At 46.7% G+C, this 16,402-nt stretch overlaps 1 protein-coding gene across 3 annotated transcripts in view; it reads left to right on the top strand.

Moving 5' to 3' along the window:
* The window catches only part of Dock2 (dedicator of cytokinesis 2), a 397,939-nt gene that overhangs the window by 19,000 nt on the left and 362,537 nt on the right, over window positions 1-16,402 (top strand). For all 3 annotated transcript variants that reach the window (XR_007352105.1, XM_048815769.1, XM_048815762.1), the window contains exons 3-7: window positions 5,484-5,524; window positions 6,613-6,668; window positions 7,137-7,233; window positions 10,206-10,354; window positions 15,144-15,279. Coding sequence is in view for 2 of the 3 variants with exons in the window: in XM_048815769.1 (XP_048671726.1) it covers window positions 5,484-5,524; window positions 6,613-6,668; window positions 7,137-7,233; window positions 10,206-10,354; window positions 15,144-15,279 (479 nt within the window). In the remaining variant the exon portion in view is untranslated. The remainder of the gene's footprint in view (window positions 1-5,483; window positions 5,525-6,612; window positions 6,669-7,136; window positions 7,234-10,205; window positions 10,355-15,143; window positions 15,280-16,402) is intronic.

The raw sequence follows: 16,402 nt of genomic DNA, 5'->3' as shown, positions 1-16,402 counted from the left end.
TGACATCTTGAGAAGGGGTATTTTTAAAGCACCACTTTGTAGGAGCTGTTTCTCTCTTTGGCTGTGCGGTAGAGGCAGGTTGGTGTGGAAAGGTCTCTGACTTCTGGAGTGACGGTGCTCCATCATTGGGAGTACCCCAAGAGGTTTCATCCTTTTGAATGAAGATGAGGCTAAATGTCAGCAAACTTCCACCACGTCTTCTTTGCTTTGTTGCTGTAGAAATAGGTTGAAATGGCTTCAAGAAAAGAGCAGTATTCCAAGTCTGTAGGTACTGGAAACAAAACAGAAAACATGCCCGATATATTCTGGATTATAATTATTCTTTTAATTGAATTTTAAAGAAGAGGGGACAGTATCTACTGTTTTGGACCCTTATCTCATGTCAGGCACTAGGAAAACTCTATATTTTCCCCTTAATTTAAGCCTGATAAGACAAGTACCATTGTTATTTCCATTTTACAGAGGAGAGGAATGAGACCCAGAGAAACACGTTTGCTTGTCAAGCAGACTGTGTATCGCAGATCTCCATGCAGATCCAGGCTTTGATTCCAGAGCTTACTCTGTTTTTCTTTTCCCAATAAATTTTATTGTGGATAGTTAAGGTATTCAACATGCTGCTATGTGATAAATGTAAATAGCAGGTCACTCCAATGAGACAAACTAACATGACTACCATAGTATTTACCCATTTTTTTTTTTTGGTTGTTGCTGCTTTTAGGACATGAGAAGCTAAAATATAATCATTTAGCAGGAATCCAAAAACAGTGCAATGTTATTACCTGTTGTCCTCGAGTTGTACATTAGATTCTAGACTCATTTGTCCTCGTTATCTTCTACCGTGCAAGCTCTAACCTCCATTGCCTGGTTTCCTCTCCACCCCCCACTCCTGCTGCCCCTAGTAACTAATGTTTTATTCTCTATCTGTATATCTGACTCTCTTTAAAATCTCTCCCATCAGTGAGATCATGTAATATATCTTTTGATTTTTTGTGGTGCCTGACTGGTTTTATTCAGAATGTCATCTAGGCTCGTCTATGTGGAGGCAAATGGCAAGATCTCCTTCAAGGCTGGGTCATACTCCATGACATACATATGCCTCGGTGTCTTGCCCATCCACCCCCTGGTGGACACTCAGTCTGACTCATAACTTAGCTATTGCAAATAGCACTCAGTGAACTCAGGAAGGCAGCCTTCTTTATGGGTGGTGTTTTTATCTCCTTTATGAATCTGCCCAGAGAAGACACTGCTTGGTCATATGGTCATTCCAGTTTTGATTCCTTTAGGAACCACCATACTGTTTTCCAAAAAGGCAGCACCAGCCTCCATCTCCACAAACTGTGCACTGGGATTCCCTTCCCCACATCCTCCCAACACCCATCATCCCTTGACCTTTGACAATAGCATCCTAATAGCCAGGCATTGTGGTTTTGATTGGCATTTCTGTGATGATGAATGATGATGAGCAACTTTTCATACACCATTGGCTGTTATTAGGTATTCTCTGGAGAAATACCTGTTCATATTCTTGGCTTATTTTTTAATCAGGTTATTTGCTTTTCTACTATTGAGTGAGGTGAGTCCTTTACACATTTTGGATATTAACCTCTTATCAGATATATGTTTGCCAATATTTTTTCCCACTCCATGGGTTACTGTTTAATGTTTTTTTATTGCTTTGCCAAATATTGTCAGTCACAACTCACACTCCTAACTACTGATAGGAACTAACTAACTTTTAGCTGATCTTAATATTATACATTTCAACATAAAGAATCATGATTCTTTCAGGGACCCATGACTCAGATAAATATTAATATTTTTCCATTCCTGCTTTAGACATTCATTAAAGTAAAAATCTCACATGCAATTAAAATTTCCTTTGATCTCTCACCTATTCCATCTTTTTTGTACCCAGGGGTGCTCTATCACTAAACCACATACCACCCAACCTTTATACTTATATTTATAGACAGGGTTTCACATAGTTGCTGAGGCTGGCCTCAAACTTTCAATCCTCCTTCCTCAGCCTCCCCATTTGCTGGAATAATAGGTGTATGCCACCATGCTGGGCTCTGTCCAGGTTTTCGTGTATTTACCAGATGTGTAGACTTTCACATCCATGTTTAGAAATATAGTTTTTGCAACACTCCTGTGAGGGGAGGTATTCTCTTTCTCATTTTATTGACCAGAACTCTAAGGCTTGAGTGACAGACCAAAGATCACGCTGCCTGGATTGGCAGAGGGAGGACTGGATTTTGAGGCCATGGATTCTTCTTTGATGTTCTGAGATATTTTGAATCTTCTCCCCCCCTTGACTGCTAGATTACTTGAGAGTTTAGGTATTTTTCGTATTAGAATTTGGAATGCAGATAGGGAGGATGGTTTGAATAGCTGGTGCTTTATTCATGTCCAAAAGCACTGTAAAAATTTTCCCTTTCCTTATGTTCCTCCCACCCTCATGAACTACGTTCTCAAACCCCACCTCCTCATACGGTTAAGTTGGAGGTTAGGACTTCAACTGAATTGGGGAGTGATACAGACATTCAGACCACAGCAATGCACTTTGTAAGTCTTATGATAAAAAACTGAAGTGGCAGTCTCACGGACAGGGTTAGTGAAAATATCTCTCATTATTATTGAACCGGAAAGAGCGTTGAGTTCTGGCAAGTGACAGGATCTGATCAATGCTGTCTGACACTTACACTTGAGCAGGGTGTCCTCTCTGCTTTTTTTTTTTTTTTCCTGTGTGCCACTGTAATCTGCCCCGTCAGGCCTTGGAGCACAGTGAGAAGCAGCTGAATGGTAACCAGGTCAGGGACTGATGCCGAGGTCAGAGGCCAGAGACCCAGCAGGAGTGGGGATATCAGGAAAAGTCAAGAAAACTGTCCTCCTGCAGCAGATGCCTCAGGCCTGGGTTGGCTCCTGCCAAAGAGTGTGGGGATCCCTCCCTGTCTTACTTAATCCCAGTGCAGCAGGTGGAGATGGTGGTCAGTGCTTCCCTTTCAAGATCACTGGGGATCTGTTTCTGGAAGCACCAAGATAGTGCCAGTGTTATGTAATCGCAGGCACACAGTTGGTGCTGGTTGAACATGAGTCTGGGAACCAGAGTGTGGATGCTGAGGGAAGAGCCAGCAGATTCCCGGGCCAGGAGTGGGCCGAAGCTGTTGAGAACCTGAAACCCCTCATGGTGTGCACATGTAACTGAGTTCCCTGGGTCACAGCAGGCAAAGTCCTTGGACCCAGGAAGTCTAGGGACCCTGTATGGAGCCCCTTTCACAGAGACACAGATGTGGGCACCAGCATTGAGTATGGACTGCCAGTTCCCTGATATAGTCCTGATTTCTGGTGGCTTTGGTGGCCTTGGCCATCAAGTCAGTTCAGATACGTGCAACTAAGGTAACCTCAACTAGATTTGTGCTCTTCCTCCATCAAAATGCCTGAACAGTTTCAAGGGCTGGCTTTGAATTCACAGACACTTGGACTTGAGCGCTGGCTGAGTGATCTTAGCTTGCTACATCAACTGACTTGGACTTCAACATCATTTATAGAGCAGGAATTATGTTACTTATCTCACAGAGCTGTCCTGTGGATTAAGTGACCTAACGCAGGCACAACACTTAGCATACAGCTTTGCTGGCTTCAAGCCATCAGTGAAGGGTGGCTAGTAATGCTGTTTCAAAGATGCAGCTATATCTAGCTGGTGGCAGGGGGTGGAATTGCCACCAAAGGAGGTGGCTGTGCAGTGAATGCAGGAGAATGTTACTTCTGCAGTCAGAGCCTTGTGTTTAAATTTCAAGCCATGAGACCCTCAGCAAGTTGCTTAATCTCTGTGCCTTTCTATCTTCATTTGCAAAACTGAAATGATCATACAACTTTTATAGAATTGTTGTGAGGATGAATTTATAACTTGAAAAAACAAAACGAAAACCTTTACCAGAACTCCTAGCACACAGCAAGCACTTAGTATAACTGCAGTTGCTAATTAATTGTTTTCAATAGTAATTGACAAATAGAGTCAACTGAAAATAGAATGTGGTGTTTCATAAAGAGCTTCCCTCATTGAAAGTACCCAGTTGGAAAGTAGTTGGAAAGTGGAGTCTTTGGAGGCTTTGGATGTTAAAGATGATGGGAACATTGTACCTACCAAACTCCCTTCCCACTGAGACAAAAACTATGATGTCATGGAGGCTTATGTTCAAATCCTGACACTCTCAGTCACTAGCTATGTGATCCTGTGCAAGTCATTTAAATTCTCTAGGCCTCAGGTAGGCCACTTACCTGTAAAATGGAACCAAAGTATATGGTCATTATGAAGATTAGAAGGCTTCCATATGAAGTGTCTGGGATGTCAGTTTATTCCAAACCTTATGCTCTTCCCCTCCCTCCCTTCCTTCCTGATTTCCCTCTCCTGGTCCTTTTCTTTTTTCCCCTTCCCTCCCACTTTCTGTCACTCAAAGGAGAAGCCACAATGAGCCTCCTTCGCTTTAGCACTTCCTTTAGGTCCCTGCCTTAGAGCTGGCTCGTGACTGTGATGGGTGACCTTGCATTGTAAGGTGTTTGGGGGTTTCCACGTGTGTCTGTTGAGAACGCTTTCTGGTGACGATCTGTGAGCCCAGCAGTGACAGTGTGCTGATGTGTCACTTGCCTGGTGCTTTTGACTTACTAAGATGCCAAACACCACTGCCCAGCTGTGCCCCAATCACTTGCGAGCCCTGCAGACTCCCCGTGGCCATCAGTGCTGCCTCTTTTATGAGAGGACTTCGTGCATGTGGATTTCTGCTGATGAATCGTTGATATTCCCATGAAGAGAAGAATCCTTTAAAATTCTTGTCTCTCTACCTGTCCCTGAACTTAGCTGTTTTTAAATGACTGAGTTGAACAAATTCACATTTTAGACACCATTTGTTGCTGTTAGAACTGTCGATATTATTTTGGGATGTTTGCCAAAATCCCTGAGACTTCCTGTGCCCCTGCAGCAGGAGTTGAAATCACGAACCTGGCCCCCAGGCCAGCAGGTAACAGGTGAGGGAGGAGCAGAGGCTGGTGGGTGGGCAGCTCCTGTTCTTTCTGACAAGTCCCTGACCATGGTGGCCAGAGGAATGAGGACGCTGACCAGCATCACTGAGGCTCCTAGTTCGGCAACAGGAAGGGATTTACATCTTAAATGAGAATTCATACCCCATTTGAATCAAATGTATGATATGTCAAGATCATTGTATTGTCTTGAGCAGCTAAAAAAAAAAAAAAAACATAAAAAAAATTCCTGTGTCCTTCCCCGCTGTATCTTTAGTTGTCGCTTTGAGTTGTTGGCAACCAATCAGACTGATTTCAAAGACAAGGGCTTCCAGACTTTGTAACAAAGGCCTCAGGCAGTTTGCAGTGATAAACAGAGAGAACCAAAGCAAAGCAAAGCAAAACAAAAAGGCCAGCAACAAACCTGTAAGAGTAAATGAGAGAACTGTTTCTTTGTTTTCTCTTTGCAGACTGGTATAGGGGATACCTCATAAAGCATAAAATGTTACAGGTAAGGTCACTTTCTTTCCCTTTGGGACAGTACTGCATGTCTTCAGCCACCACCCCACCTGGGCAGCTCTCGCCCAGCCTGGCTCCTCAGCAAGCTGAGCCTGTCCCTCCTGCTGCCCCGTGCTCTCTGACCTCCCTCTGGCCCCTATACCTTGGCCCCAGCTCTGCTGGCCGCCTCTCCTGGTCTCTGGTGCTGCCCCTCCCTGCAGCCTTCTCTGATGCTACTTGCATTTGAATTGCACTCTCCCTCCCCATTAGTTCCTGTGGGATGGTGCCCGTTTCTATTTGACATCTGTTTTCTACTGCTGTCCTTTAGAGTTTGGGACATTCCTTTGTCCTCCTCTGCATGATGTAGAAAGGGCAGGCTGGGTCTCCCTTTGAGGCTTCTCTCACTCCTGCCTCACCTGACTCCATCCTCTCATCTCCTCGAGAGCAGGTACCTGCCTTGCCCATTACGTTTTCTCTCCTGGAGTCTAGCACAGTGACCAGGTGACCCAGTGTGCATTCTGCTTGGTTTTACTGAGGACTTTCTGAGCAATTGATAAGTTTCTCTTGTTAGCTGAGCTTATGCAGCAAGAGCACAATAGAGGCTCTTTCTTCTTCCCGACATGCTGAGCTGGGAGGCCCCATCCTACTCTACTCTCCCAAAGAACAACAAAGCAAAACCAGGGAAGAGGTCTCAGATCCAGCCAGCCCACAGGACTGTTAGCTCAGGGCCAGCTGTTCCTGACGGCGAAGGATGCAGCTCTCCTGAAATTGGGCAGTTCGGGAAGAAGCAGAGGGTCTCATCTCACGGAAGGCAGTGGCTCTGATAGCTTTTCTGCCAAGACTGCCATCTTCTCCCCTGAGAGTGTGAGCATCCAGGATGGGGTTGAAGCACCCTTTGGGACCGAGGGGTTTTGTGGAATCTAAAACAACTAGACCTAAACATATGGATCTAGAATCCAACCCTGCTCGGACGCTGAGAAGATTCCTTTAAGGTTTTATGGTTTTAAAAGTCAGTCACTGGCTTTTGACAAAAGCCATGAAGACCTTGGTGAGTCTTGGGGGGATATGTCCTTTCATTTCATTTGATTTTGTCTCCAACAGGGCATCTTTCCCAAGTCTTTCATCCACATCAAGGAAGTGACTGTCGAGAAAAGAAGGTACCTGCTGCTCTTCGCCATGCTTGACCCTGGCTCGTGGCTGCCGCTGTCCTATTTGTTGCCTTTACAACTGACTTGGCAGATGTGCAGGATGCACAGCTCGGCTCTTTCGGTGCCTCTGTCTGTGCCTCTTTTCCTGGCTTCGTGGGAGAGCTAATCTAAACTGCTTGGGTTCAGATCTGACTCTAGGGGGGATTAGTCAGTCTGGAGGAGCCAACTTTTCCTTGGCAGTTGCTTTAGAATCTTATTGAAATGGACTAATCTTGCATATTGAGCACGAGGAGCCCACCCTGCTGAAGGGGGACAATGGAAGGAAGTCCCTTCTTGTATTTGCATAATGTAATTGGCATGGCTGTTGCCTGTGATGTCAAGAAGGCTCTCAGCAGCTGTAGCTTAATGTACATCTACCCACATCTTATTAAAACCTGGATCCTAATTTCATGCCACTCTCTTTCTCACCCTAAATAGAAATACTGAGAACATCATTCCTGCAGAAATTCCTCTGGCACAAGAAGTGACAACGACACTTTGGGAATGGGGGAGCATCTGGAGACAGCTCTATGTGGTAAGACTCAACCCTGCTGCCCAGGACAGGAGCTTCTTGTGACTTTCATTTTATTTTAAGTTTAGCATTTAGCTTTGAGTGGGCCGGCCAAGGTGGCTTTGTGATGTAGCAGAGCACACACTACCATGTATGAGGACATCACGGCCCAGAAGGGTTAAGCAGCTTTCTCGAAGCTACACAGCTAAGCTAGTGACAGATTCTTAATAAATGGGTCCTGATGTGATCCTTATGGTTTTTGTTTTGTGGTGCTGGGGATGGAACTCAGGACCTCGGGTATGTTGGCCAGGGCTCTACCAAGGAGATACACATCCAGTCCCTCGCATTTTAAACTAGTGCAAAAGTTGTTGAATTCAGGTTTGCATACAAATCATCTTGATATCTATAAAAAGATAAAACTTCTTCTGATGGGGCTTAGCGATCCACATGTTTATCAACCCAGGGCATCAGATTTGGTATTCTCCTAACAGTGCCTTGGGAACCAGTGCTCTCATATATTAATTCACTGATGGCTATTGTCCCAAGATCTATGAAGAAGCTTCGACCCTGAAAAAACAAAGAGCACATCATGAGGGTGTTTTCCCTGTTTTGAAGCAAATCTAATTTAAAATCTTTCTTTGATGCTCCACAGCTCCTAATGAGAGCAATTAGCTATGCAGGCTCTTAAGCTGAATGAAAACAGTCAGTGGAGGCTGCTGCATGTTCTTTGCTGCACTGGGCACACCTTGCTGGCGTGTGTGGCCATTTGTAGGCCACCTGTAATGGTCTTAAATGCTGAAACCCACATGGACATTTCAGAATGCTATGATTGGCCCTACCAATACTATAAGCTTCCTAAATGTCATCAGGAAAATTTAGTGAGTGTAGTCCATTTTTTCATTACCATCATGAAATACCTGAGGGAAGATACTTTATAAAGAAAGTAGGTCTAATGTGGCTCTTAGTGCATGCCCTTGGTGGTGACCTTCTTGCTTCCAGAGTCCCAGGTGGGCACAGAGTATCTACATGGCAAGAAATAGGGCATGGGCATGTAGAGGTTTCTGTCTGGGTTTTCTCTCTCTTCTTTTAAAGCCACCCGGATTCAATCATGGCCTTCTTTTATCCTAATCACTTCCCAAAGGCTCCACCTCTAAACCCCACAGTCAGGTGAAGTTTCCACCTCTCAGCATCTTACAATGAGGATTAAATTTTAATACTTGAAACCTTTGAGGGACACTGATCATATTCTAGCCATAGCAGGGGATGAAGGGTCTGCTTGCAGCTAAAATGATTTCCTGTTTGTCTCCACTTCCTCTTTCAAAACATCCATACACCTGTACCATGGAGGCTTGGCACTTTCCACTAAGAAATATTTGACCAGCTAGTCCATCATGCCTTTCACTCCAGGGAGCAAATCCTTTAACCTCTATTGTTTCAGTATCACCTCCATGGTTTGTGCCATCTCTGCACGCCACCTGTGTCATATTTACTTCACACATAGATTGGATCCCTTTTTTGGTAGACAGTTTAGATGACTTATTTAGATAATTAGATAATTTACATAAAGAACTCAGTAGTGTGCTGCACCATCCCAACCCCAGCTGGGGCCCTGTCATGCCGTTCAGTGGGTGCTGCCCGTAGAGTTGGCAGAAACTCCATGGGTTTAAAGGCCCATGAGTTTGCCCTCACTTCAGATGCCAGCTCTGAGGCTGCCACATTTCTGTCAGACTTGGCTACAATTCAGGGACTCCTGATACTTGTCCCTGCCTGGGTGCCCTCCCTGCCTCACCTAGGCCCCATAATCCTTAGAACATCTCCCAGATCTCAGGAAACTGCTCTGCCCACGACGGCCATGTCATTATAAGAGAGATAATTCAGGAAGAACCAAATGGAGGAGATATGTAGGGCAAGGAACATGGGTCACATAGCTTCCTTGTTCTCTCTGGGTGCATCACCATCCCACCACCTGGAAGCTCCTCGAACTGGTGGGGTATGGATCAAAGTCGCACATGTGGTCAGAATTCATCAAGTCACTGGCCACTGGTGGTTGAACTCCAGCCCCAGCCACTCCATCCAAGTGAGGGTGACCGGGAGGAAGGAGAGTAGGGCTGAAAGTACGACTCTCGAATCCATTATATATCCTGCAGCTATCGAGGGGGCCACCCAAAGTTGTTCCATTAGAATAAACTCAGGTAGCCTTTGACAATAAAGAGGTGTTCCTGTAACTCTGCCTCCTTGGAGGGTATTTGGAGCATAGCACCAGGCACCAGGGACAAAGACCAAATGTGTGTGGATTTTATTATGCCACGTGCTCTTTCTCTAGTAGAAAGCCCAAAGGGTCTGGCATGATTGGAAAAACATCATTCAAATACATTCAGGGAAAGCGAGACAGGGCTGCTAGGTGCTTACTGCAGTGCCCAAGGAAGCTCTGAGGGCCAGGCCTTCTCTCACTGTTAAAAAAAGAAAGTAACGAACTGTAAGGGGTATGAGACATCTTGCCATGGAACTGCATCCTCTTCCCTGCCCCTGTAAACAGAAGGATGGCAGGGAGAGTGGAGGAGAGTCACCGGGTGGGCCAGTGTCATCTGGGGCTGTATTTTGCACCACCCAAAGTCGTCATGCATCCTGCAGGTCCACACCCACACTCCGCTTCAGGGAGTACTGCCATCTCACTGCCTTAAGGACCTGAGCTCTGGGACCTCCCTATAGCAGATTCCCCTGGCATTTCTGTTGAACAAGCCACCTTTGTCAATGAGTCAGAAGTCACCCTTTCTTTAACTAGGAAGTGATTGGGGTTGTGACTTCTGCTGTTGAGAACCCCACAGGTCCGGGGAGCAAATATGTGCACAGCTGAGCTCACCATCCTATCCTCAGTTGCTGGCTGGGGCTGGAGCAGGTCAGAGCCGGGCCCCGAATAGCTGCCCGACCCTTGGCACTGCTCACCAAGTGCCCTCAGCACAGGTCATTAGGGATCATTTCCTTGTTTCCTGTCCTAGACCAGCAAAAAGGAGCGCTTCCTGCAAGTGCAGTCCATGATGTACGACCTGATGGAGTGGAGGTCCCAGCTCCTCTCGGGGACGCTGCCCAAGGACGAGCTGAAGGAGCTGAAGCAGAAAGTCACGTCCAAGATCGACTATGGCAACAAGTAACCTCTTGTGCCCCAGAAAAGCCACTTTCTTCCTGGCCACCCTCCTTCTTCTCTGTCCCTCCTGAGAAGCTTGGTTTCATTTTTAGATGCGTGTTTGCCACTTTCTATTTGGGAGATGGCGGTTACCAAGGGCCCTGTCTGTGTGCCTTTGTTATCACCCCTGGGGACCCAGGGACATGCAGGCAGAGCTGGCTTGCTTATGCAGGGCTTATTAGCAGGCGGAGAGATTTAGGACACTCATTTAACCTAGTTCCGAGGGATCGGGAGCAAAGTCATGCTGGTGGCTTTCAGCTTCGTGGTCATTTTATCCCTGCATTTACAAAACGCTCCTTTAAATCCCAGTGTGAGACTTGAAGCCTCTTCTCCCATCCTAAATTATCCAAGCCACATGCCACCAACTAACTCACAGGCACAGTGACCAAAGTATTTTCCAGAAAGGGGAAGGCAAGCAGGCATTGGTTGGCCTTTGAATGAAGTTACGGAGAAAGCAAAATAAGAGAAAACAAAGTAATTCTTTGAGGCAGGGTGACCACTGCTAATAATAGCTGTGACATTATTGTCATACTTGATCTGAGTTTATTTTGCACAGGGTTTTGTATTAAGTGTTTTCCATGTGTTGTCTCATTTAATTCTTCCAATGGCTCGACGGGGCATGTGGTTTGATTATCCCAGGGTCTGGGATGAGGAAATGGAGGCTCTCAGTTAAGTGACTTGTGAAGAGTTCCACAGCTAGTAAATGGCAGAACCAGAATGCGGACATGGGCAGTCTGTCCAGAGTCTCTGGGCCTGGCCACTCTGCAAAGTGGATGGCGTTTGAGAACTAGGGCTCCCTGCCTTGTGTTTCCCGATTGCCCTCCAAGCTCTGCTCATGTGTTCAGTCATTCAAACAGCAAGCATGTGGGGAGCACTTATGGTCGGGCTGATCTCCTGTGAGATGTTGGGGCTGCAGAAACTAAAGTCCCTACCCACTAAGAGATCACTAGCCACTTAGGAGTAAGTTGTGAGTTGACATGAACTGTGCCAAGTTTGATGGCTTCGGAAGCAAAGGAGCTCTTACTACGACTTGGAGAGGGAAGTCAAGGGAGGCTACCTGGAGGAGATGGCCCCTAAGGGGTGGTTGGCTAAGAAGGAGAGTGCCCGGCATGTCAGGAGGCTGCAGGGTGGGTCAGGAGGCTGCAGGGTGGGCCAGGAGCCTGGAACACTGGGCTGAGGGGAGGTCAGGAAGCCCACCCAATGGGAATGCCAGGAGATTTCCCCAGCAGCCAGGATTTCTTGCCCTTGCTGTGTGCCCTAGGGAGAGGAGCCAAAGAAGAAAGTCAATGAGTCCAACTTAGAGCACTTCCCACACCAGGACACAGTCCCTCCATGGTTCCCTATTGGCTTCTGGCAAGTGTGTTCAGATCTGCTTATAAGGCACGTCATCCCCAAGTGACAGGAAGGATTTGCCATGCAGCAGCTGCTGCCGGCGATGTGATGGCATCTTCAGAGGAGCACAGTTGCAGTTAGGAGTCAGGGTCACATCTGTGACCTTCATATGCTATTTCCTCCATCAGGACTCCCGACAAGCAGGACCAAGGAGGAAGGACTTGGTCGCTGCTCTTAGGAAGCCCTCCCCAATTTCCTGCCCTCAGGTGCAGCTGTGTCAGGTGCGCCTAACCCTTGGCACCTGGGCAGCAGTCACCTCCCTCAAACTCTGCCTCTTTGCTGCCCCAGGGGGCTCCTCTGAGACCCTGACTGCCTAGCTCACCCCATGGCCTGTGCCTGGGACAGGGTCTGCAACAGTGGGTGTGCACGAAGCAGTACCCAAATGGGTGGTGAGGAGGAGGGGAAGGAGAGGCTGCCTTAACCCAGGCCTTCCTCCTTGCCACCTCCCTGCCCAGCCCTGAGCTTTCAGTTCCAGTCAGCGTCCTCTGGGGAAGTGAGAGATGCCCTGCCGCTGAGGTTGGGGGCCCCACCAAGGGGCCCCTTGCTTCTGCTTCTCTTCCCTGTCCACTTCAGCGGCAAGTGAGACAGAACTGGGCACATTACCATTGGCCTGGCATCTTGGGGCCTCAGAGCTTCACTATGGGATGTGAAAGCCCGGAGGCCCAGAGTCTGGGCAGAGCTGCAGCGGCAGTCGGAGGAGCCCTGGAGCAGGTTCAGCTCAGCCCTGAGCTGAGTCTTGGAGGAGAGGTTAGGGTCAGCCTGTTCTCTCCGTCAGCTCTTTTGTTGCACACCTGGTAGGGCCCAAGGGGACAGAGGTAAATAAAATATGGCCTCTATTTTTAAGGACAACAGCTATTAGGAGAGCAAGCAGGGAGAGCTGGTGATAACTTGCTGGGTGTTCTCCGCACACCAGGTGCTAGCTTTTAAGTACTTTCCATCTATTAGCTCAGTTCTTTAGTACCATGACTTTACGAGGTATTCTTCCTATTTCTCAGAGAAAGAAGCTCACAGAATAATTGGGAGCTTTGGCCCAAGAGGCAGTGGGATTTGAACGAGGGAGCACAGATACAGAGTTCCTGGGTGCAGCCCAATGTGGCTCTGTGGGTCAGTGAAGGGAGGCACTTCAAGAAGGCAGGGAGCATGGACGAAAGGCCCGAGGAGGCAGGGCGAGGGTGACACTGCCCAGAATCTGACTGGAGAAATGGTGCACAGAGAGAGAGAGAGAGAGAGAGAGAGAGAGTCAGGCAGACAGGAAGGGAAGGTAGACAGGGCCTGGACACTTGAGGACCGAGGGCCAAGTGTTGAACTTTGGACCTACTCTGAATGCAATAAGGAGCCACAACAAGAGCCACTCTATTTTCATTACCTTTTTTACTTTTCAAAATGCTTAAAGTGGGAGCTTCTTTCTCACCCTCATCCTGGATTCATTTGATCACTTTCTTGAACAGAGAAGAGCCACAGGGCGACTTCCTGAAGAGAACATGTCAAACTGCTCCCTCCCCACACCAACAGCTGCTGAGCTCAGGGCGGTGGTGGCTGTTGAAGAACGGCCTCTCCTGACCTCGGCCCCAGCGATGCCGTCAATCTTGCCACGACTGTTAAAGCTTCCAAAATTCCAGGCGAGGCTGGTAATGGACAGACTCTTTGGTATCCAAGGAGTGAGGAATCCTCAAATGACTTCTCCAAATCCCAAGATAGCCGGATCCTAGGAGGATGTTTTATTCATGCATTTTAGAACCAAATCCACTTTGATAAATTTTGAAGAGAAAGAGCTAGAGAGATCTGGGCATTAAATTATGTATCGGCTCTGCTCCATCTTTTCCGAGGTCACAGGCACCTCTGCTCAGCATGAGCTGCATGCGTTTGTCCCCCCTGAGCATCCCGGGTGGGAGCGTGGCGCTGCAGCATTCTGAGTCACATCTCGTTGGGAATTAATTTCCTAATGAGGGTGGACAAATGGGCGCTCCTTTGCTCCCTTCCACTTGCATTTTGATGAGATGAGAGATGTGCTTCTCAATTTGATTCTCAAATAAGAGATGAAGACCTGGTCTCCTTCATTTGTCCTTGCTGCCCTTCTGGAGTCTGGTACCAGGTGGAGGTGCCCAGCACCTCTGTGAGCCACCTCCCCTACCTGTACATATGGGCAGCTAGGGTTCTGCCACTCGATGCCAAATGCAAGAGCAGCTTCAAGTTAACACCACCGTAACCCACCTGCTCTCCCAACCCAACCCATAACTGCTACCGGGCTCCTCCTATCCAGGAAAGATCTTCAGAAGTTAGGAGTGCAAACCGCATGCTGGTCTTTACTAGCTCTGTGATCTTGAGCAAACTAATCAGCCCTCCCCCTGCCCTGCCCCGTCCCCAGTCTGAATGTTACAGCATTGCCAGGAAGATTAAAAGCGTTGTCACATGTAAAATATTTAACATATGCGAACTTATCCTAACTGCTTTGTGAGTGTTTGCTGTCAGCATTGCTGATGCCAATCAGAATGAGACATGCTGCTGAAACAGATCAATATCTAACAAGCTCGTGGCCTGCAAGTCCAGCGGCTGAAGAGCAGCCATGGGTGACAATCAATATATCTGAGATTGCTTTCTCCCATGGCTATTTTCAAATTTTTATTGAATACTAGTTGAGAACGTGTGTTTGTTTGTGTGTGTGTGTGTGTGTTTATAAACAGTAAGCACGTGGAGATAAGCACATTTGTCTTATCCTGCCTTTGTCCCCCACTGCCTTCCCAGCCCTGACGCCCCCCTCTCTCACAGGTGACCCTTATTGGTCGTGTGCTCCTTTTTCGTCCAGATCTTTCCCTGTTCTTTATTACTTTTATACACATACCCATGTGACACATCCGGCCTGGTTTTTGTTGTTGTTGTTGTTTTATTGTTTGATTTTTTTCCACATAAAATACACTGCCATCTTTCTGTACCTTTTTTTCCCTCTGATACATTTATGTCATTAAACACATCAAAATTACATAATCCTTTTAAGCCCTCCGTCTTCCATCACAGTTCAGCCATTTCTCTTTTGAGACACACACAAACACACACACACACACATACTTTAACACTTTGCTGATGTAAACTGTGCTGCGACACACACCCCTGTTGCATGCACGCTGGGTGTTCTTCCTGCTGTGACATCACAGGAAATACCACATTGGAGCACTTTATGGTATGCCCTGCCCTGAGAGTGGGTGCAGCACAGATCTGCACCCCAAGCTGTGTCCCAGGCCATCTGTGTGCAGCGTGTCTCTGTGACCATGAGGTCCTCAACTGCTTGAGCTTCCTGCTAAACACTTCTCACCAGCATCCTGCAGGCCTTCCTGATCTCTGTTCATCTCCAGGTTTTGCTTTTCAGAATCCTTGAGCTTGATTTGATTGTCAGAGATGAGGATGGGAACATCTTGGACCCTGATAACACCAGTGTCATCAGCCTGTTCCACGCACATGAAGAAGCAACTGATAAAATCACAGAGCGCATCAAGGAGGAAATGGTGAGCTTTGCTAAAGAGGCTTTGGCCAGTGAGGCAGGCATTTAACACACCATAAACTTAAAATAATAGGCTAATTAACCAGACTGTGTATTATTCAAGGGGCCATCTGTCCTATGACCTGAAATGATCAGTAATCACACACACTTTATTGTGTTTTTGTACTCAGATCTGTAATTCATTCAGCATGCATCCCAAAGGTAGTTAAGTGCCAGGCAAGATTCCTAATCTCTTGGAGTTTTTGAATTCTAGAAAAAAGACCCAAAAGGTAGTAAAAAAAAGTAAATAAATAAATGAAAAATCAATTCCAGATGGTGATACATTTCTAAAAGGCAATCAACCAGGGTTTTGTGACTCAGAGTGAATCAGGAGCTACTTTAGAAGGGCTGGTCAGGAAAGGCCTCTGTTGAGAGTAAACTCTGAACAGGAGCCTAAGGGATATGCAGGCACTGCCTGGGAAGGCCTGTGGGCTAGGCAGAGGGAGCAGCAAGTGTAAAGGTCGTGAGTCAGAACTGAGTTTTGCATGTTTGAGGAATAGAAAGCCCAATGGATGGGGCAGTGATTTGGAGAGGTGGGTGGCAGGATCTGGTCCTTGAAAGAACTGAGTTCCTGACATTAGGAGTCACTAGGCTTGGTCCTAGTATGATGACAAGGCAAGAAGACATTTCAAAGAGGGGTAAAAATATAATTTACATTTTAAATGCATGTATTATTTGAAAGCAAGTTTACTTTCATTTTTTTAAGATATAATTTGCACATAGTAAAATTTACTCATTTTAAGCTGTATTTTAATGAATCTTAGTAATATATGCTGCTGACTCATCTTCAGCACATATAGAACACAGAGAACAACATATAGAACATTTCCATGGCCCCCAATGTTTCTTGTACTTCCTCCTCATTCTCATGAGTTCGGGGAGTTTCAATGTCGGCGTCCTGTGTTAGACTTCCTTCAGCTCAGCATCATGTTTTGGAGGCTCGGGTTATTGTGCATATTAATGTGTTGGCCCTTTTCATTGTCAATTGATATACTACTGACCAGTTGTGTGTGTGTGTGTGTATGTAATTTGTGTGTGTGTGTGTTTAATTGACCAATGGATAGTTTCCACTTTGGGGCTGTTGTAAC

This window comes from Marmota marmota, unplaced genomic scaffold, assembly GCF_001458135.2.
Source record: "Marmota marmota marmota unplaced genomic scaffold, marMar, whole genome shotgun sequence".
Classification (NCBI taxonomy): domain Eukaryota; kingdom Metazoa; phylum Chordata; class Mammalia; order Rodentia; family Sciuridae; genus Marmota; species Marmota marmota.
Note: the sequence above shows the minus strand (reverse complement) of the source record. Positions and strands in the feature narration are given on the sequence as shown.